Genomic DNA, 23,405 nt, shown 5'->3' on the forward strand with positions numbered 1-23,405 from the left:
TTTGGTCACTAGAGAGAGCGATTGTCGCAGGAGTTCATACCGCCATCTACTTCTCTATTTTCATAGTTATAATTTTCATTAGTCAAAGAATGTCGAGTTAGTTGCTGAATGGGTTATTATATTGGAAATGCAGATATATTATGTAAGTACATTATTTATATAATATATTTATATAAAAATGTAACATATAATCAGAATTTATAATGTATGTTTAATTTAATTACTGATTTTCATCTATAAAATCGATTATTATAATGCACGAAATTCTTGATGCTATTGTGTCATTATTATTTGTACATGTAGGGACGATTCATTATTTAAATTCAATTATTTAATATGAATATTGTTTCTGCAATGTGTAGCGATTTATTAGTGTCATTAAATTATGTGTTTCACATACTTTCATATGCGATTATATCTTTCAATTTACAATTTTAATGTAAGGTTAGGTTATTTCCGATTTTCTTTTTTTATCATATTTGTTTGTTCATATACTATTTATTCAAAATTTTTATAACGATTTGTATATTTCTCTTTGCAGATCTCATATAAAACCATAATAGTATAATGGAAGAAACATCTTCGCAGGATAAAATTTGTAAACTTAGATATTTGCAGAGGAAAAAGACGATATGGTGTGAAAAACAAATGGTTGTTATATATTTATTACATATAGCTATGATATAGTAACATGCATAAATGCTTATCATTAATCTTTATTTGTTCTAGGGAAAATGTGTAAATATAAGGAGATAGGTTAGAATTAAATTCAGTTTAAAACAAAAAAATTGGAAAAGAGAAAGTACGTTATTTTTAAGTAATTGTTTAGTATTGATATTTTACTTTATATTTACATATATACTTTTAGCAAATTGGAAGAAGAATTAATTACATATAAGATTGAAAAAATATTATAAAGTAAATTATAAAATATTTGAAATACTAGATTTACAAAAACGTGTAATACGTATAGATGAGAGCAACCAGATTATAAAACATAGAAACATAGAAGAAATTATATAAAAAGATTAAATGCAGATGCATTATAAAAGATGTAAAAAATTATTAGAAGAGAACAATAAATCTCTCAATGAAGGTTCCAAAATACATTTTTATTTTATATATTCTGTGCACTATATTTTTATAGTATAGTGTGTTATAGTATTATTTATTATCTATTTTATTTTTAGTAATGATAAAAGTAAGACATTGTTATAGGATAGTGAAATAAATTCTCCTAACGTTTCTATTGGATTACAAGGCATTTTAGAACTTTAAAGGAATAATATATTCTATAATAAGTTATGAAATTTGTTTTTTATTTTAATAAAAAAATCTTGGCTCTCTCAAAATTATGTTGGAAGTATAATGATAATTCTTAATTATGATAGTTATGTTATTTGTATATAATCATTGCAAATGTATTATTTTTATTTAATTATTACATCTTATAGGAATCTATAAAAAGTGATATGGTGTTAGAGATAATTTAAAATATAACAAATTTCCTAGCCTTCTTCCAACTGCTAAATTACAAAAAAAGAAAGATTGTTTGTTTATGCCTAAGAAACTCAAATTTGATACAGGAAACACCAAAATTTAGTGAAATATAATTATAAATACATTATAATATTGAAATTATTATGATGGTCTACTTTTTATGATTTATATTTTATAATAATTTACAAGTATGTATCTGTAGTATACTATTCTTCTAATTTTCTAACACAGACTACATCAGTTCTATTCGATATTATTTATTAAAAAGTCATAGAATAAATGAAAGAAAGTAAAAATATTATTAACGAAATTGAATATGGTTATAATTTATATAAATATGTTTTTGATGTTTTTATTTATATGCTTTATTTAATATATATTTCGTATATAATAATGCATCGAGAAAGAATTAATTTTATAAATATGAAAATGTTGACTATATTGGCTATATTATAGACAACTCACACGTAGTATAGATTTGTTCATATGACAATATTTTATTAGAAAATTAGTCACATTTGTTGTATTTTCCTTTAAGTTTTTTATTCGTTATAAGAGTTGCATTTATTATTTGTTTGTTAATATTTATTTTCTGTTTGTAAAAAGGCGGGACATATACATCGTGATTAATACAAGGATCACTCGGGAAATCTTCGTGCATTAGAGTTTTTCTATGACGGACAAGTACAAATATCAGTGTGCACCATCGTTGATACCGTCGTATTTCATCAAGCATCCGACATCCTACATGAAATACAAAATACCTTCAATCCTTTTACAGATTTACAAAAAGATAAATAGGAGGAATAACACCTTTACATACTCGACTTTATATTTTTTGCAATTGTTCAAATTTACACACACACAAAGAAACTTATACATATATTTATAAGCGATATCTTATATAAAAATATTACATACATCGATATCATCTCAAGTCTTACGAACGATCAGTATCTAAATCGAAAAGAGTGAGCAGTCTAATATCCTCGCAACGAATCGTTCAAATTCTTGAGGCGAAATGCTTCGATCTACGGAGAAATCCATTTCAGATATCCTCTACGGAATTGAACACAGGGTGAGTATCTTTCTCAACGAGAAACTTTAGAGTACCGTTCGATCATGGTTTAAATTTTCTATTAACTTAAATGAAACTTTATACAGAATATTTTACGATTGTAAAAAAGTAAAACAAAAGAGGTTCAAATAATACGAACCAACGCCTATTCAATGAATTTCGAAGCTAATATAGCATTCTATTACTGTCACCGAAATTCTCATACGAGTCCTGAAACCGGATTGTTTAACACACTGTATCAAGCAAGGATTCATCGACATTTACTATATCTGCCAGTAGTACAGGACGTTTGCGATCAATCCCATTCTTGATCTGTCAATTTTCGTTAAGGCCTGTCAATCTTTGGACGGCCTCAATTAAATCGGCGAACGGGCGAGTTGATCGTCGTCGTCGAAATCTGAAAACGAATATGTTAAACGAGTCAAGCTTGTTTATAATCGATATAACGTTTGACTCGTGCGTCGTTATAAGTTTCTCGACGTAGTGCGTCGTATAGGTGTAAATGGAACGTTCCGTGAGACGGAAGTACATCGAACTTATCTAAATTGAGTCCTCGTAGTACCACCGCAGTTAGATTAGTCTCTCCTGCATATAGATCTGTCCGTCTGTCCGTACATTCATCCTGTCTGTCTGTTCGTTCATCCGTCCGTCCGTTCGTCCACTCGTCCGTCCGTCCGTCCGTCTATCTGTCCATTCTTCGGTCCGTCGGTCCGTCCGTCCGTCGTCCGTCCGTCGTCCGTCCTCACTATTCACTACTGTTACCGTAGGAACTAACGTGTCACTGCATGCACCGTGAAATTAAATGATCTCGATTAACAGAATCGGTCGGAGTACGCGTTCATCGCCGCTGGTGAACAAAAGTGGATTTTCGACAATCTCTTGGGAAAATATTCCTCCCCTTTTTTTTGCAATCCATGCAATTATTTAACGTTTCGATCTCTCGAAAATATCCGTGCTTGCAATCTCTCAAACGAACGAACGGTCAAAGTATACAAAAGAATAAGGACGCACACAAACGAAATTTTAACGATGTATACTGTAGATGCAAAGAAAAAAGAAAAGAATGACGAACAAATGAGAACGCGTTAGGTGTTTCAGTCTTCTTTGACAAATATCAGCAAATTGAGTAAATCTTCGGAGCATGATTATATATGAAAGCGGAGTCACGTATTCTTCAAGTTCAAGCATTCGTTATACTCTAAATAAAACACCCGATATATCGAATAGGATGAAGGATCGTGGTGAAAATGCGACGGAACTTCTAAATCATTATTACATTTACCACTGGTTGGCACTTTACCTTTCTTGTATATATAGGAAATATACAAACATGTACTATATATAGTATATATACTCACACACACGATTTAAAGCTACTTCCTTCATGGTCTATTTTATTTTTGATACCGATAAATCGTCTGGCAGTACACGCACATGAAGTTTCACTTAAAGCAAGTCGGTACGGTCACGATTCCAGACATATGTAATATCGTTAAATCTACGATCTATCGTTAGATGTCTTGAAACTACGTGGAAGTCCCAAACGACTTTTCAAATATTAGAATTCTTTCTTTTCTTTATTTTGTGAATGATCGATCGTATAACGAAGATTTATTCGTTTTAAGCTTTTCATTATCGATGTCCATTCAACAATACGCGTCGCTATTTTTTTTTGTCGAGCATACGTTGAAACAGCAATATCGTTGCGACTCTCAGAGCTTTATATTGTTCGTAATGAAAAAAAAATATATAATAGTTCTTATATGTATATATATATATATTTTTTTTTTAATCGAACAGAATCTACATATATCGCCATTCGACAGAGATACGAGCGTTGTTATATCGTCAAGCTGACAATCATGAATATGTCCAGTGATTGACGCCAACCGAGTTAAATAAACTAGATGTTATATAGATAAATTTTACATTTATCTTCGATTTAGCCTGTCAGAAAATTTATTGGTTTTTAAAAATCAAATAGGTCATATATCTGTGATAAATCGTACGAATTTGCGGCAATATTTGATCCGTTTATTTGTTTCTTCATAATGCTATAATACGAATTCTCGTGCAAGATTTCTGGCGTCGGATCGCGATCGTAAACGCACGACTGGATCGTCTTTCATTATCTCATATATTTTAAGTACGTATAAGACTACAGTCATCAATCTTCATCTGCCCGCGAGTAATTTAATTAGTTCACGTTTTCCGCCGTATAAATATTCTCGTATGTAGGAAGGTATATATCTTAGAGGTTCATTGCTTCGGCCACCCTCTAAAATAAATGCATATTCATGATACGCATAAACAAGGGAAGACTAACGGATGTATAAATACATTCAACTTACGTATTTGTATATCCACATTCGAGGCACATCTACTGATACACAAAGACAATTGAAACTTTTAAGAGATTCATTTTGCAGTTAAGTACCGTACAACGTGGCACGTAAATGATTAAGTCGATTATACGAGGAATGCCTGGAATTTCGGTGCGAGGTTTAATTAGATCATCAATGAGTACGATCGGCGATTGGAAAACGATCGGTGCCCGGAGGGAAGTGCCTTTATCGAGGGATGATAAACTGTATTCGAGTATATTCTCAAATTGATTTTTATCCAATCCCAAATTCGATAAACGTTTCGCGAATATTGTTAAAAATAGTAACATCGTGGATTAGTGCGTGCCAAAGTAAAAAACTGGTTAATATTTAATGAACGTGGATTTATGAGTTTCGATTAATCGTGTTAATATTAAAATATAATATTACAACTTTCCGGTTGTACCAATCGTAAACGTGGATATCCCATCGTAGTTGCTCGAAATTATTTTCCCTCGCTGAATTTTACACTTCCTAAGGACATTAAAAGAGTTTATTGAAGAATAATAAATAAAAAATTGTATACGACATGAAATATCCGAACAACATGGTACGAATTAATATATCTGTCACGATACTCGGCGGATTACGGATTGCGATCACCATAAATATATAAATTTGAAAGGATATGAACGTGTTGCCGTATTACATGATATCGCCGTGGTTATTCTATATAATTTAGAGTATCTTTTGTAGTAAAATCAAGTTCGTAGCGAAAGCTGATTCGCTTTAAAGTAATTAGGAATATAGAAATACGTACCATGTCGCTTATTGAAATAATATGAATCAACCTGTGTGACCTCACGTTATTACCGTGACGGGATTAGCTAACAATTCTCTGTACTAATTACTTCATAATTTGTAGTTGTAATAAGATTAATTTTAATACTATGAAATATGATAGCGCGAAGCTTGTAAATTTCTAAAATACATGAAATTCTTTTCATATTTTCAGGTATGCAGGGAGTACGCTCGATAGGTTCGAGCTGACCGTTACGACTAATTTCGCATGTCGTGCCATGAAATGTAGAAGCCAGTTTTATTGGCTTTAGACAGACGTGTACGATATCCGTGGTAATTTTTCACGAAAGCTTTCCAAAATTTGCAGTAGCCTGCAGTCTCGCGAAACAAGTAATGAGCAGTTACGAACGCTTACAATGCGACTATTTCCTCCCTGTGTACACGTATATGTACATATATCGGGAGTCCATTTCAAAGTTGCGCGGTCAGTGAATTTGTAACGATGCGCCTAACAATGTTTTGCGCGAATCGTTGAAAAAACATAAAGAACAATAATAATGATGATGATAGTAATAGTAATAATAATAATAATAATAATAATAATAATAATAATAATAATAACAATAATAATAATAACGATAACGATGATAAGCTATCGAAAGAAAGTCCCAAGCTTGGGGGCGAGCTACGCGTATGTGTTGATCTATGGGGACGGGGGTTGAAACGAAACATAACCGTAATAGCCATATACTGGATTTATGACTCGGCTGTGAAATCTTCGAATCGAAATAATATAAGGATGATATACGATTAAACGTCACTCTCGCTTTTGTGTAATAGTTCTCGCTTTTGTTCTTCGCAAGCGAGACGAAAAGACACGGTTACCGTCGGCATCGTAGTAGCTAATTAACTTACAACTTGGAGTTTGTACGCTCGTAGAGTCGTTCTTGCTTTCGTTTTAATTCCGGATGTATATGTACCTTAGGGAGGAGGGCGAACGAGTTTCCACGTCGCATAAATCGACGAAGAAGGGCGCGGTTAGTAGCGTGCGATTGCTAAAGAATTATGGGAAGCGTAGTTCCGTTTCCAGAATGCTAATTTCAATAATAGTTTCACGCGCTACTCTTTCTGTGGTCGTAGAAAATGAACAAAAGAAAGAAAGATAGATAGAGATAGAGAGAGAGAGAGAGAGAGAGAGAGAGAGAGAGAGAGAGAGAAAGGAGAGGAGAATAAGCGACGTTTATATAACACAAAACAACACAACGTAACGTGACACAACAAGGGGAAAGAGAGTCGAGTTCGCTCATGCGCGCGTGCACGCGAGCGCACGTTTAGTGTCGAGCTATTATTCGGCAGTTAACGAGGCAAAATGCTCGTGACGATAACGCCGCGGGGGTAGCTCCCAAAGCCAGCCAATAATTATTACACGACTCCACGAAGCGGTTATTGTCCCAATTCGGGGGTCGCTTTGCGGATAATGGCTGCGCTCGAGAGGTCATGTGAGCCTGACGTTCCAGCATGTCAACAGCAACTATGCATCATCGGATGTCTGGCGCACGTAAACGCGTCCTCCACCCCACCTCCTAACTCCACCTCCTCATCTGTTCGCCCTCCGCATGCTAGCGATTTCCTCCACCTCGTATCTGCTATCCGCTTCTCCACCATATCACTCGACGCTTGCATCCTCCGTCGGATATACAGGCGAGCTCGTTCATTATAATAAACAGACGATCGGTCCCAGGTGATATATCGATTCGATTTTACGTCCTGTAAGACTTTGATTTTCCATTCGGTCGACGACGACGACAACGACGATGACGATGGCCTTGGTACGTTTACCGACGCTATCATTTATTCAAAACAATATAAACGACGATATATGTATAATGTAAATATATTTTGTATGTAGATGGGAAAGTTTCAAGATGATGATCGTTCCAAGTAGATCAACGTGTACATAATTTCTCTTTTTCTCTCTATCTTTTTGTCTCTATGGATATTTTAAAAAAAAAAATGAGATTGCGCTCGCTCGAAACGATTTGTTTTTTGTTAATTTTAATCCGAAAGAATGAAAGGAAACGTATCGATTGACATTACTTTTTTATTGAAAAAAAAAAAAAATTAAATTAGAGTGCAGTATAAACGAAGAAGTAGTATTCGATTTAATATCGAAATTCGTAATTGCACGAGTTCGAATTTTCCCGCGTACACTTTCGTGGTCTTCGCACACGTGACAAATTCCGGCAATTTGAATGGGCGCTAGTTCCGCTCAATGAACGCTATTAACAACAAGTTTTTATGAAATTTACGATGTCGTCATAATCACGGGTGATTAATATATTTTGTGTATGTTCCAGGAAATTCGCTTTCACTCGAAAACGTAAACAAAACATAAACAAAAAAAACGAAGCGATCGACCTTGTTGTAGTGGATAGGTAGAATAGTACTTCTCTCAATATAACACGAAGTCTGCACGCGACAACATACTCCGCTCTTCTGCGCGATCATCTTCTTGTAGATCATTATCGAATAAAAATTATTAACATAATTAATTACATTACGACGAACGCTGCCGACGAATCGTAGGATGTATAATTTTGTTTAACAAATTGTTTGAGAGTATTTAAGAGTTTTGCATTTTTTGAGAAATATTTGATAAAAGTTTCCTCTCATAGATGGGAAAGGGCAAAGCTGTGGTTGATAGATTTTCGATCGACTTTGACCAAGTCGAAGGAAGGCTCATTAAACGCGACATGTAATCTATAACATGTAATCTGACACATGTAATCTTAAACCATGGTTCTCTATATGCAGCAACCTCCATATGGCGAGACATAGGAAATCGGTATTACTTGCGATTTATCATTATCTATATCACGTAACGTAAGTACTATCGAGCTAACGAGTAACACTTCGCCAAGTTTCTAAACTTAATTTTTCAAAAATGTTTTCTTGCAAATACGTGTTATTTTTATTACACTACATAGTAATTTAAACCTATGGAAAAATTCTAAAATATTTCTAAGGGATATGAATTAATTTCTATAGAAATATTTTTTTAATACAACTTTGATCATTTTTTATATTATTAAGAAATTTTTTTACGTACTACTAGTAAAGGTTAAAACTAAAACATATTTTATTTTGAACGAAATCCGGAAAGTTACTCTAAAAAGTGATCGATTTCACATGGAATGACCCTTTTGAAATACCGATATGACAAGGTCCGGTACGTGATCGTACTACGTACGTTTCTTTAACGCGAAGGAAACGAAGCTAACGCGGCACAAGTCTGTGAAATTGCGTGAAGTTATAGAAAATGGATGAAAGGGATTAGGAGGTGTGGCACGTTTCTTGGAGGCTGCGAAGTGTTCGGGAGAGAAAATAAGAATGAGAGGTGAGTTAATACGAGCACCATTCTATCTCTCTTTCTCTCTTTCCTCTTTTAGCTCCACTTTGTCTTGCCTTACCCCATACATATCTTCTATCTCTCTCTCCTTCTCTCTCTATCTTTCTCATGCTCTCTCATTCTTCTCACCTTTCTACTCTAGGCAGCACTTGGTCTCTCTCTCTCTCTCTCTCTCTCTCTCTCTCTCACACACACCGAAACTTGAGCAAATGTGTGCGCTGGTATACACGTTTAAGCGCCGTACAAAGTGCAGGCTCGAGCCTGGCTGCATATCTCTACCCTAGGAATTGGAGTGGATGGCGAACGTGGGTACAATAGTTCGCATTGTATTGGATCTCCAGTCGAGCGATAGGCTGTCCTTCTCTTTCTCTTTCTCTCTCTCCTCTCTCTCTCTCTCTCTCTCTCTCTCTGTTTCTCTCTCTCTCTCTTTCGATCTTTTGCTTTCTCCTCTCTACCCTTCGCAGGTTCTCTTTTACCGTTTGGTATCCATCCTGTAACGATTCCTTCCCCGCTTTCACGGTATCTCATTTTACGAAGGCTTCGCTAGCACGTTATTATGCGCGTTATGCCCGATAGTCTTGGCTATCTACGGTCCACCTACTACACATAGCTACATACATACATATGTTCATACGTCACTACCCCATTACGAATGCACTAGTACTAACACGTATCTCATAGCAGCCCCGTTTTGTATCCCTCTAAATCGGTAGTCGATCGAGCGCCGGTTTAAGTGGCCGTCCTCGATGCGTGTCACGAATGGTTAGGTGGGAGTAGATCGTTCCGATCTACCAAACAAATGGACGGATCGATGGATCGATCGATCGTTCTCGTAATCGTCGTTGCTTTCGTTGTCTCGATCGTTACACATTCGCGAACCGGCGTTAATGTTGATTTTGAGCCACGCATCGACGTCGTTTCCGCGTCTGCTTCGAATTAATTCCTCGAATATTCCCTTCTCTTCTCGACCACTCACCTTCTCTATCTCTTCCTCTCTATCCTTCTCTCTCTCTCTCTCTCTCTCTCTCTCTCTCTATCTATCTATTTCTCTCTTCCCCTTTTAATACCCCTTCCCTCTCGCCCATTCATCCCTGCCAGATAGGAGCGTAGTGGACGTATGGCTAATTGTAATTTAATTTTGCGTTTAATTGTACCGTACGCTGATCGTGCTTCCGCTTCTACACGTTCCTACACGTTGAAGTCTTTTCGTAGGACATTGTGACGAAATAAAAGTATTTATTAGACGATCTCATTAATTTCGAAATATTTTCTGTATATAATAATTAAATCGATCGATTCAGATATGTAGATTTTGTAATAGCAAACCTACAACGCACGGTAGTTTTCCTAATTGAATTAAAATTGTGTCTATTGTATTCGATCGTGATGTATATTAATTAGATTCTATTTAATCTGATCTGACGTACAAGATATAGTCTCATCAGATGTACGAAGCTATTCCGTTAATTGAATTAATACCGAGTCAACCGTGTACAATCGTGATAGAGAGAATAGCACAGAGACAAATGTAATTGGTTCCCCTTAACGCTTTGGTATAATTAGAAAGACGAGGTATTTTATTTATTCTTGTTACGTCTAACCTGTTACTTTGCGAGAGAATCGTCGAAAATGTAGAGATGCCTATTTCCATAATCACCGTGGAAGTTCGTTAGGAAAGCACCATGAAAAATGGAATTATCGTGAAACCGCGGTCACTGCCAAGTTGTAAAGGGAGTTAAACGGCCTTCGTTCGCCAAATAATTGATGCACGTCAATTAGATTTGTCAGAGGGCTATCGTTGTAATTAAATCAACAGGAACGCGAAGCACGAATGCAGAGACGATGAACGTATGTATTGTATGTTCATACGCGTATATAAGTACACCTATGGGTGTGCTCGTAGCTCAGTCTCTCCTGTGAAATTTAAATTTCTCCGATAGTGGACAATGTTAATTTCGTTTGAATCGATGTTGCAATTTGCTTCTCATCTTTTTGTTAACGAAGGTAATAAGATCCTCCTTTGACTTCGCAAAGTTGAAAAATCATTATCGACGAATTTGTTCCGTAAGTTTTTCCTAGGATAAAAATATAGCGTTGTTAAAATTGTGAAGAATATATATCTGGTTGGAACGAAAGCGGCTCGTACGTCGCTTATTGGAATACGAATTTTTCTTCCAACGTAATATATATTTATTTTTCAATGATAAATTTATCTTTAATAATAACATAACGTATATATAGAATTTCTATGGATGTTATCGATTCGAAGGGATCATAATGAGATGTGGAACAACATCCAATTATATGCCATCTTTTTCTTTAATTAACTTCAAACAAGAAATATTTTTTCCGAGTTAATAACATTCTGTGCTCATGATCGTGTTTCTCTCCTATTGTTAATCATATATATATAGATTATAAACATAGATCTAATAATATTGCAGTATGTTTATGGCATATATATATATATATATATATATATATATATATATATACACACATATATATGTAATTGCATTTTGAGTGACGTATTTGTGTCGAACGATGCAACAGGTATCGCCATTTTATTTCATATTGCATGAAACTGTAACATTATCATTAGTGATTATTGCATTTTTTATATTAGAGATAGTAGAAATAACATAAGAAAATTAAAGATTAAATAGAATAAATTCACGATCGAGTAGAAAAAAAAATTTCCCACGGCGAAGTTTATTCTTTACAAATTAGACGCCAAATTTCGAAGTTCGCGTCGCATGATCTTTCCAGTCGAATTCCTAGGAATGGCATCGATAAAACGTACGCCACCTCTCAGCCACTTTTGCGGCGACATTTGTCCTGTAAATCATATTTAACAGCTCGATCAAGACGAAAACGAAGAAAATTTAAGAAATAAATCGATACGATAACTTATTGCTAAATAATACAAATTATATCGATCCTTTAAATATAGAATACTTGTAAGATAAGCAGTAATCATTAACATTTTTTTTAATAACATAAATTGAAAAGATAATTAACGAAGTAAAAATTGATAAAAAAGTGAGGAACGTACCTTTAACGTAGTCTACAATATCTTCAGCGGTGATTTTCGAATTAGGTTGCTTCACGATGAAAGCCATTGGTAGTTCACCGGAATTTTCGTCAGGTTTACCAGCGACAGCAGCATCCTTAACAGCAGGATGAGAAAGTAAGAGAACTTCGATCTCGACCGGCGAGACTTGATAACCTTTATACTTAATGAGTTCCTTTAGTCGATCGACGATGAACAACTTGCCAGACTCGTCGTAAAGACAGACGTCACCCGTATGAAGCCAACCATCCTTATCGATTGTTTCGTCGGTCGCCTTGCGATTACCGTAGTATCCTAACATTAGGATATGCTCGCCTTTGATGCACAACTCGCCCGGTTGCATCGGTCCTAAAGTCTCGAATGTCTCGGGGTTGATTATCTTACACTGTACACCGGGCATAAGCTTACTGATAGCATTGTCGTTCTCTCCGGACTTGTCGCTAAGTCCGATCACTATCGAAACCTCTGTCATGCCATAACCATTAATAATAGACTTTACGTGCAGCCTTTTCTTTGCTTCCACCAGCAACTAAAAATATATCGAGATCGAGTTTGTATCATTTTAAAAGGACTTTCTAGGATGTCTTAAAAGTAGGTCAATTTTATAAAGTGTTTTATAATAATTTTTTGTAATAATTTTGTAGTAAATTGGATAAAAAGAAAATATTGTAACTACATAGCTACGTATACTCATAGTACTTATCGATATAAAGAGTACAGAGATGAGATTGTATAAAACTAGAAAATTTTACTAGAAATTAAGAAACGTTTGATATACGAATATACGATCAATCTACAGATGTAATCGTGAGACACGGTAAACGTCTTTTCCCATTGGGTGCCATTTTATTTCCTCCTTTTCGCTCGTGAAAACGAGAAACGGTGTTCTTTGTTCACTTTTCCGCGTCTCGACTTCGACTCCCTTCGTGGAGCAAAGTAAAAGACCGACTTTGGCACTTAGCACTCAAGTTCCTACCCTTTCCCCTCCCTCCCTCTCTCTCTTTCTCGCTCCCTTTTTATTTTATTTTTCGTATCGATAACTTATCGGACCTAACGCGAGTTACTCGGAAAACGTAACTTACCTCCTTTGGTAACGGTGCTGCTCCACACAAGACTTTATTCACGCTTCGAAAATCGTAGCTAGGAACCGCCGGGTGTTTTGCAAGAATAATCAGCACCGGCGGCACGATAGGTAGAAAAGTGATGCGATATCTTTCGATCGAAGTGAACAAAAGTTCTACTGAGAAATTGGTAATCCGGACTAGCGAACATCCAAATACTATTGCAATTGATAACATACCAAAGGCATAACCGTGATAGAATGGGAGGAACAATAACATCCTGTCGTCTTGCGTTATATCTAGATAATCGGATTTACTGAAATTGACAACGATTATTCAAACTTATTCATTTTGTAGTTTTTTTTTTTATTTTACAATAAATTGTATATTTACCTTCCATTCCATGCGAAGTTTAACAGATTCTGATGAGATAACATTACGCCTTTTGGCAAGCCCGTAGTACCGCTTGAGCACAAAATGAGAATTGGTCGTTTCTTATTATCACCGATATCAACAGGAGTGTATCGATAAGGATCTGTGTAACAGTCTGTCGTTTCCAACAAACTTTTTAGCGTAGGCATGTTACTCGTAAGTGCTTCATCGTCTAATTCGATCAATTCTATCTCCCAAGATAGATTAGCTATTACTTCACTATACAGTTTTTCGCTTCGTCGTGATACGAAGATAATTCGCGGCTTTGAAATGTTCAGTATGTGTTTCATCTCAACTAGATAACAAATTATACAAAGACGCTTTTTGTAGATAGTTTGTTCGTAATAAATTACTTCAGTTATATGTGAATGTGTAAAAAGAATTATCATTGTTAAAGAAAAAAATAATATCGCTATAGGAAATTTGCTACGAACATTCCGTATACGAAGGATTCAAAGGTGCTATCACCGCCCCGACATATATGCCTGCCAATGCTGCTACAAACCAATTGCGATGATTTTCCGCAGCAATAGATATCTTGTCTTCCACTTTTATGTTACGTCTCTTTAAAATCTCGGCGAGTTTGACACTTTTTTCCAATATGTCCCCATTCGTTTGAAATTGTCCAGTTTCGGCGTCAATCTGTAAGACGTAATTAAACACAAAATTCCTTTAGACTCATTCATCCAATCAATTAATAAAATTTTCTTGCATACCTCAAAAATACGATTAGAATGTTTTCGCAAGCATTCTAAGAAATATTGTCCTACTGAACAGTCTAGCACTACCTTTTCGGCAGGTGGGCCTTTGATTATTCTCGCTTTATTAGACATTTCTTTCGAATTATTGTTACTCTGCAACAATTAATCGATAAAATTAATTTTGTGGAGTTAATAAAATCCCGAAATCATTCGTAGAAGCATTTAAATAGACAAGGTAATCATTATCACATAGTTTTCAAAAGTGTAGCTTAGTAATGGTAGTAACGCTGTCACTGTCAGCTGGGTTCGCGTACAAACCCTATCTGTTGATTAATCGATACTAATGACAGTAACCTTGTGATAACGTTTCCACAGCTGTTCAAATACACTGAAGTTCGGTCAAATAAATGAATCAATTTGATTTTCAGAATATCTATCAAAATTCGCATAATTATTTTTGGCTTTAATCAATTGCTTTCTATTTTTAGGAATTACAATATTAATGAGATTTTTTTTTGTCATGTCGAATGATATATATTCTTTAATAATACGAATGCCAATATAATTTTGTTAAATCATTAATTTAATAACTTCTACGAATAAGAATTTAAAACTTTTTTCAAAACTTAAAAAGCTATAACATTTTTAAAGACTTTAAATTTTGTAAGAGCCAAACAATATTCAAGAACTCTTATATTTCTGCAGTAGAACATTGTTCAATGGTTTACGATCACAGAAACCAATTGTTTCAAAGGATCAAATCCAGCATGAGGAGCCTATAGAATTTAACAATGCCTTCGGGTCTATTGGTATCTATCTGAATAACTAAAGACATTAGTGAGTAACGATGCTATTACCGATAAGATATGCAACAACACATTTCTAGGAGTCGTTACAACGTTTTGATTTCGTTTCAGGATTCCAAGGTAGAGGAAACTTGAAAGCTTTTGTCAATCCGATTTGGAAATTCACGGTTCATGCTGGCGTATGTTCTTACAATGTATATATATACACACACATATAGATAGACGCATATATACATAAATACATACATACGTGTACTCTAATGAAAGATATCTGTGGATTGAATGTTCCTTTGGGCCCACGATTAGTCAATTCTATAATGATCGTATATTTGAAAATAAAGTGAAGTCTGTATTTAAATCTTACTTTGTAGATCGTAAGAAATTCTAACGAGCCTGTTCAATACGACAGCTGTGGGAATTGACTGACGAATAGTTAAGTATCTAATTCTATAGATAGATATTCCTTTTCTTTGCACAGACGCGTATCTCCCACCATATCTACGAGTCAGAAAAAGTAAATAAAAAAATACTTTGTATAAATATAACTTATATAAATCGGTTACCATAGATGACGAGAGAGCTGAATTTTATGATTCGTGATTCGTATACAATGAATCGTATCCACTGATCTCTATACCCACAACAAAAGCATCGATCGTTCCTAAGTTCTTATCCCTTTAGAAATTCGTACAAACGTTCATAAATAAATAAGAAAGTATATTTTCAAGTATATTTTATCAAACGTCAATTTCAAGCGTATATAAATAATTTACCGATCAGAATCTTCATGGAATTTCATGAACATGCTTGAGTCTTCCATGTTGGATCATAGCTGATAGAATGTATATCAGAGTGTTTCAAGGATATCCGAGACGAACATCCGCGTAGATGTCGTCACGATGTAGTCAGGGAGGAAGTAAGGAAGGAAGGAAGGAAGGAAGGAAGGAAGGAAGGAAGGAAGGAAGGAAGGAAGGAAGGAAGGAAGGAAGGATGGATGGATGGATGGATGGATGGATGGATGGATGGATGGATGGATGGATGGAAGGAAGGAAGGAAGGAAGGAAGAAAGGGGATGGGAATGCATTGGAGGGAATCACTGAAGTGCTGGAGATTCGCTCTTCTAGAGCTGGCTTCTAGTCTCGACGTGTACGCGGAAGTGGCCCCGTACGGATAGAAGGGTTGACCAGAGTCGTCCGGGGATGGAACCGCGTGCCACTCTGATTGTAGCCGGCCATACTGGGACACGCGAATCGCATACCGGCGATTCTTGGTTTCATGCGACGTGCCTAGACACCCCTGGAATACTTATGACCGAATAGACCGAGCTACCGAGCTGGCTGACTGCGGAGGTATAAGGGAGGGTGAAGAGAGGATGAAGAGAAGTGGATGGGGTTGAGAAGGTGTCAGAGTCTCGGCTTTAGTCGTAGAACTAGAGTGAGAGAGAGAGAGAGAGAGAGAGGGAGAGGGAGAGAGAGGAGAGGGGAAGAGACAAGGCTCCTTTTTATATAAAGCTTCCACGGTACCTTTCAGCTCAGCAGTTGGATTTTGTCTCTGCATAAATGATAAAAGTCTCGCCGAACCATTACTCGTATTCTGGTGAAAGAGTTTAAACGCTGTCTCTTTTCTTTTTTTTCGCAGTGGGATATAAAGACTATTTGTAACAGTCGTTTTAGACCTTTTCCTCGCCATCGCGATAGACAATGCGTATTATGAAATATATTGTGACATCGTACGGTGGCTCCGGGAAAATTAATTGGATACTATTGTGGCATAATTCCTATTGTCACTTCTATCGAAATTATTACATTTAATTATCGTATTCATTCGCGATTAATCTTATATAAACGAATTTTGTTTTCCTATTAAACTTAACTCGTGTTGATAATAAAAATCAATTAATCGATTTTGTAAAGCGTTCTATTGGAAGAACGGGAGAGAGAAAAAGAAAAGAAAGATTTAGCATATATTGGGAAAAGCAGATAAATGAGTCGCACGTTGTTTAGTTAATTACTCATACGAAAGTGAAATAAGTACGGACCGTGCGCGCTTGTATCTTAATCGTTTCCAGAACAGATTCTGAGCTATATCTCAGAGTCTTCAGGCATATCCGTCAGAGCCGCAGCTGGTATACGATCCGCGTTCTTCACCGGTATCATCATCCGCGTTCGCAGAATCGAGCGATTTCGTAACTTCTCCTCTTCGTTGCGTATTAATGCGCGGCTACGACTTAACGGAATTAACGATGGCCTCTTTCCCTCTCTCTCTCTCTCTCTCTCTCTCTCTATAAAGGATGCTTCGATGATATGAAAGAGAGAGAGAGAAAGACAGAGACAAACAGAGAGAGAGAGAGGTTCAAAATTTTGATAACATGTGACTTTATCTGGAATTCTCGAGCGCGCAGGTAGTCTGTTTACTTAAGATAATGGCGAAAGCGGAGTGCTTGGGCGTGGATGGAAGGGTGAAAGAGAGAATGAAATAGAGAGAGAGAGAGAGAGAGAGAGAGAGAGAGAGAGAGAGACAGAGAGGGGCGAAAGGATATTTCAGCAGGCTATGTTGAGTTCTGCGTGAGGAGCGACGGAGAAGTCGCCGAGGTGGAGATGGAAACGAAGGTGGAGCTTCGGAGTGAGGGGCTTTTCGAGGTATCAAGGAGAAGGGGAAGTGAGTTGAAGGTTGGAAGCGAAGGGGCTAAACGGGAGAAGGAGAGAGAGAGAGAGAGAGAGAGAGAGAGAGTGTGAGAGGGGGTGGTTTACCGGAGGAAGAGGGCGAAAGGGTCGGAGGATGAGAGAGAAAGAGAGTGGGAAAGGGAGGCGAGATTCTCTCTCGGCAGGCTACAAGAACTTCATTTTCCGAGCCATTACGCCCCGTCCCACTCCAACCTTCTCCCTCTTTCTCTTTCTCTCTCTCTCTCTCTCTCTCTCTCTCTCTCTCTCTTTCTTTCTCACGCCCGTGGAAACCCCTTTGCCCCTTAAATTAATTTATATCGAAATTTTAAATGACACTCATCGGCCCGAGCAATAAATAACACCGACGACGTCGCCCTCGGCGATGCTTTTTCAAGCGTGGACGAACGTTGCCTCGCCGATTGGTATTGTTTAGGAAATTCCTACCTTAGCGAGTGCTTTAATTCTCCTTTCAATCTATCCACCTTTCTTTCTCTCTCTCTCTCTTTCTCTCTCTGTTCAGGTGTTACTCTCATCTAAAGGTATTTACTTACAAATACGAGGAAAATATCACCATATTTTATCTATCGTTCGTGCATGAATATTAAAGAATCCGTAGCATGATTTATAACTTTTTCGATAATATAGATAAGATTAATCAAATAAATAGATTAGATAAACACGTTTTTGGTGAAATATCAATGAATTTCTTATTATAGTACGAAGATTGTAGTATATTGATGTTAAAAAATATTGAATGAAACCGAGTAGATTAGATGCATTTGGTCCGCATAATGGTCCTAGTTACGATAATTGGCAGGATGTTTCGAGAAACGGGTCGTACGATTTTCTCGTACTCGTCAGTTTTCACATTTCCGTCTGAGCTTTTCCTACCTTTCTCAATAAACGCAATCCCATATTTTCGCTAACGTAGAAATTCGTCAGCATCGTTATTTCAACATAACCACGTTCCGGATTATTACGGGTCAAAAACTACCCATCAAATATATTTAAGCTTTTGTGATTGATGGAAAATTTAATGAAAATTCGTTTTATTCAAAAATCGCTAAAACTTGAATTTAAAGCATTCGTAGTCTCTTTTTCTTTTTTTCCCCTCTCTCTCTCTCTCTCTCTCTCTCTCTCTTTCTTATCATTATTTGCCGAGACTGTTTATCTATTTTATTTCTGTTCTAGTTCTTACAACTTCTGTTTAATTTCATTCAGCCTTCGTAAACGTTCTTCAACGGTAATGCAACTCGCTCGTGGAATGTACGAATCTTCATCAAGGAAAAATCGCATTAAAGTTATATGCTTATCGTCGGTGACCATCAAGGAGGATTATAAAATATAGTTTCAGAATGATTAAAACTCTATAAAATATAAATTCGCGTTTTTATTTAGAACGAAAATATTGTGGGACGGCAACGATGCTAATAAAAAAAAAAATAAAAACTATTCCAATTCCATCGGATACTTTAAACGAACGAATTTAAGAATCGTCTCTTCTTTACACAGTTTCTTTGTCATATTTTATTTGTCAACGATAGTGAGATATATTAGAGCGACTTATTAGACTTATCAGACTTATGCGATTTATTAGACGAATCGAGATGCATCGTCGTTCCTTCGTTCTCTCTTCTTTTTTTCTTTTTCGTTTTCGCGAGTAAAGTAATTACATAAATTTTAGAATTACTTTCTTTTCTTCCGTAAGGAAAATAAATAAAAAAAAGCGGAATAGAATTAGCGTAAACGGGTATGCTTGAAAAGAGAAAGAAAAATGCGCAGGCTCTTGTCTTGTCGGATAACGCATTTTTTTTCAAAGGAATGACGTGTGGCCGAAACTGTAACAAGTCACAAAGCAACGGAGCCGGCATTCTGGTTGAAATAGTAGAATTCCTGTCACTCGGAATTCTGTAATAGTATTATACGAAGCTCCCTTCGCTGAAGGCATATTAGTATTATACTATGCGTTACCATTCTCGTGCCATCAAGCATTAAGTGACTTTTTTAAGCCGCTTGTTCCTGCACGACGTTTTGTGATTCGGTAATTAGATTCTTGGCATTATTACTAGGTACGTAGGATTGTCAGTCACGAGAGATAAAGAGGGAACGATGCTAGGTAGACCGAGAAATAAGATAATGAAGAGAAGGTGGAAATAGAAGAGGAATGGTCGAAGAGAAAATTCATTGAGTTCGGCATACCTTCGTCGTTAATTTAATGAATAACTGAACTATAATATATATATATATATATATATATATATATATATATTATATTCTTTACTATAATATAGTTCTTGTTAACTCGTTAATAATTCAAACAATAAATGGACCGATGGCTCCATACGTTTAAAATAGCCTTGATAATAATTCATCTCATCAATTACTTTATCATTTTCACGAACAAAACGAACGAATTAATCCTCATCAAATGCAATTCTCATAATCGCTAGTGCGATCTATACTTCGTGTCCCTTTTAAACAACGTACCTCTTCGGTAACGGAGTAATTAAGCCGAATATTAATGAAGTCCGTGCTGTACGAGAAAGCGTGGTGATGAGATGAGCTGAGAGGAGGAGCTGGGATAGGGAAGGAAGGGAAATTGGTGAAAGAAGATTCGATGGAGGGGAGACAATGAGCGAATGCTGTGTAAAGCGGTGCAATTGTCCTATCGAGCGTAGTCTCCTGAGAGAAAGAGAAGAAACGAAAGATAGTAAAAGATAGAGAGATCAAGAGGTAAAGCAAGAGAGAGAAACAAAGAGAGAGAGAGAGAGAGAGAGAGAGAGAGAGAGAGAAGAGAATGCAGCGAATGGATGAATGCATAAATCGGAGAAAGAGATTTCGTACCTACCTATACGTATGTATATCATAAAAAGCAACGTAGAAAAGAGCACACAAGTTCGCGTATACATAGGCATATAGAGAGATAGAGAAAGAGAATGAGAAAGACGTATATATTACCGTGCACATGAGGCGACAAAGTGGAGAAGGTAGGGGCGTACTCGCGCGAGCACCAGAAACGGCTGTTGCATTGTACGCGTGGTGCGAATGGCAGAGAGGGGCCGTTGTCGGCTAAAGTATGCAGAGAAATTGTTTTGCCCCCGTAAAGGAGGGATGCCACGGCTTACCGCACCGCTGTCATCGTTCCTGCTATGTGTACATTTCTTCGTGTATGGGTACAAGTAAGTAAGTACTCGTCCGTGTAGGTATGTATGTAGGTAGATAGGTAGGTAGGTAGGTAGATAGGTAGATAGGCATGTATATAAGTGTCTATATATCCGAGTATATGTGTAAAAAGCACGCAGGTACGGTCTACTCTCTCCTTTATTGTATTTACGCGTGTACCAACCTCCTGGCACAATGTTCGATGCCACGGACAGTGGCCCTCGGACTATTTCAGGAACGAAACTACGACTTCTACGATGGTCCGAGAATTGTTCGCAAATTCTGTCAATGCTTTTTCCTACATCTTTTTTTCTATTTTTTTTTCTTTCTCTTTTGAACTTTTCTCTTTTTCTAATTCTTCTACTTTCATATTTTTTTTCTTTTCTTTTTTTTTTTTCTTTTCTTTTTCATGTCTCCGAAGAAAAATCTGCGATTAACAACAATGATCTTGTCTTTCTATTAAATGATTGTATTCCATCATTTGACTAAGCTTTTTTTTTTCTGAATTTATTATCGTCTTTTGTCGGCGATATTTAACGATTGAATTGACCGATAAATATTGTCAAAATTTTTCAGTATTTCATATCTAATTGTAAATAAACAATAGTAATACTTTTTACTGAAAATTCTGACATTACTTATCGACCAATCCGATATTATACGTTCGGTTGACATTGATCGACGAGATTGAAAATAAAATTTGTTAAGAATAAAAATTTTTTAGAAATGAAGCAGATTTTTCTATTGTAATGCAAAATTAATTTGTCGTTAATAACGTATTAAATAAGAAAAGGTAGTATGAATCGAAAGAGAATTACCTTGTTTTTAGGATTTTCTGGTTTTACGTCTTTCTTTCGAATTTTTAAAATAATATCGATATTAACATATTCCGAGAATCATTATTGTTCGAACGTTGAAAGCAAACTAAAATGTAATTCCGTTTAAAAAGTATTGAAATCTACACAAATATTGATAAAATGTTATCAGTAGCTTTATTTCTTTCTTCTAAGTGACCTTAAAGTATACAGATAACGGTAATATTTAAAAGTTTTTTCCTTTTCTTTTTTATATGTATTCATAAAATATTATTTTATGTATTGCTGCGTATGTAAATATACACAGTATAGTTTTATGTATTGATTTTGTTGAAAATCGTTATAACCGTAATTATATTAATTAATCGACAATTTTCCTTCGAACGAATTAAATATGAAATATCGTTATCAGAAGATTAGAGAATTATCAGAAGAAACAGCGAGGTCTCGTCTCTCCGTGACGCGTTTTCGCTGTGAATGCCAAGGCTTTAACATAGATTCGATGCCCGTAGGGCTTGCTTTGTTACAGTCCACAAACCTCTGATACCGGTGGCATACTTTAGGGTAGAATATGCCGAATACTTTTGGTATGAAGTAGCTATACGCCAGCCTGAGAAGATCACATTCTCGCTTCCGAGCAAGCTTACCTCGGCTTAACTCGTTTCGCGATCCTTAAAGCTACGGAATACCTACATAAGTATGCCAGGAAACACAATTGCACATACTAGAAACGTTTAAAGTCGCTCCAGCCGGTGACTTAATTTCTACTTAAATTAAGTCAATTCTGATTTTGCTTTTCTTCTTCTTACCCGTGCTTTTCTTAATAGTGCTTACAAATCGTGGATCAATGTTACATTTCGTTATGAAATCGAAGATAACGTTTAGGTTGGTCCGCTCGGTGCAGAGATTACTCGAGCGTGGTTACGGAATAGCGAGAGCGCGATTTATATGACAGAGAAATCTAGTTAAACAGACTGGAAACGGTCTAAAGGCGAGGTCATAAATTACATCTCTATAGGTTATCGCTCAGGTTTATCGCGCGAAACCGCTGCTTTGCGTTTAAGACTTAGTCTCAATGGTAGAATTCTATATTATGCATTGTGAATCAATTAATTGCGATTCGTTAGGTACACATTCATTTTAAATTATTTGACATAAAAATTGCAAGCTCGATTAATCACTTATTACCGTATCGTTTAATAATCGATCGTACGTCTTCGCTCATTATCGATCTTCCTTCTGTCGTTGCATTCGGAGTCGCCGTTAAAATAATAACCGAGATCGAGATAAACCTTATTTCCTTCGTGTAATTACTTTCAATTCCTTGTTCCTCCGTTATTCATTGTCCGTGATCGTCTCCACGACATGGCATAATGCAGGTCATATTTTTTTTCCACGAAGGAAGATTACGAAACGATTTTTCGACGTCAAACTAAGTCGGTTTTATTTGGCAGATCGAGCGAATTTGCTTCTATATAAAATTTATCATGTTTTTTAAATTAATATTATTTTGAATCAATCATATTAAATCATATTAAATTAATATTATTTTAAATCATTCTATTTCATTGACGATAAGA

The 23,405-nt window shown here is 36.0% G+C and overlaps 1 protein-coding gene and 1 long non-coding RNA gene across 7 annotated transcripts; one reads left to right on the plus strand and one right to left on the minus strand.

The window, feature by feature from the left end:
* Positions 1-32: 32 nt before the first annotated feature.
* LOC122636039 lies at positions 33-6,888 on the plus strand. 5 transcript variants are annotated; one of them, XR_006328845.1, is made up of 4 exons: positions 33-142; positions 542-802; positions 2,107-2,578; positions 5,918-6,888. It is a non-coding gene; the product is annotated as an uncharacterized LOC122636039 (long non-coding RNA). The 5 variants fall into 5 exon arrangements; XR_006328844.1 differs by lacking the exon at positions 5,918-6,888 and adding an exon at positions 2,665-5,589; XR_006328842.1 differs by lacking the exon at positions 5,918-6,888 and having other exon boundaries at positions 2,107-5,589.
* A 4,908-nt stretch (positions 6,889-11,796) lies between these two features.
* On the minus strand, positions 11,797-21,929 carry LOC122636000 (4-coumarate--CoA ligase 1-like). Of its 2 annotated transcripts, none has more exons than XM_043826777.1 (7): positions 21,829-21,929; positions 14,395-14,532; positions 14,113-14,320; positions 13,640-13,973; positions 13,268-13,562; positions 12,168-12,714; positions 11,797-11,950 (listed from the first exon to the last, which is right to left on the minus strand). In XM_043826777.1, the coding sequence occupies exons 2-7, from the start codon at positions 14,509-14,511 to the stop codon at positions 11,832-11,834; spliced, it is 1,620 nt and encodes a 539-aa protein (XP_043682712.1). In that variant the 5' UTR covers positions 14,512-14,532; positions 21,829-21,929; the 3' UTR covers positions 11,797-11,831. The 2 variants fall into 2 exon arrangements, with proteins under 2 accessions (XP_043682712.1, XP_043682711.1); XM_043826776.1 differs by lacking the exon at positions 21,829-21,929 and adding an exon at positions 15,436-15,586.
* Positions 21,930-23,405: the final 1,476 nt, after the last annotated feature.

Source organism: Vespula pensylvanica, chromosome 20, assembly GCF_014466175.1.
Source record: "Vespula pensylvanica isolate Volc-1 chromosome 20, ASM1446617v1, whole genome shotgun sequence".
NCBI classification, from domain to species: Eukaryota; Metazoa; Arthropoda; class Insecta; order Hymenoptera; family Vespidae; genus Vespula; species Vespula pensylvanica.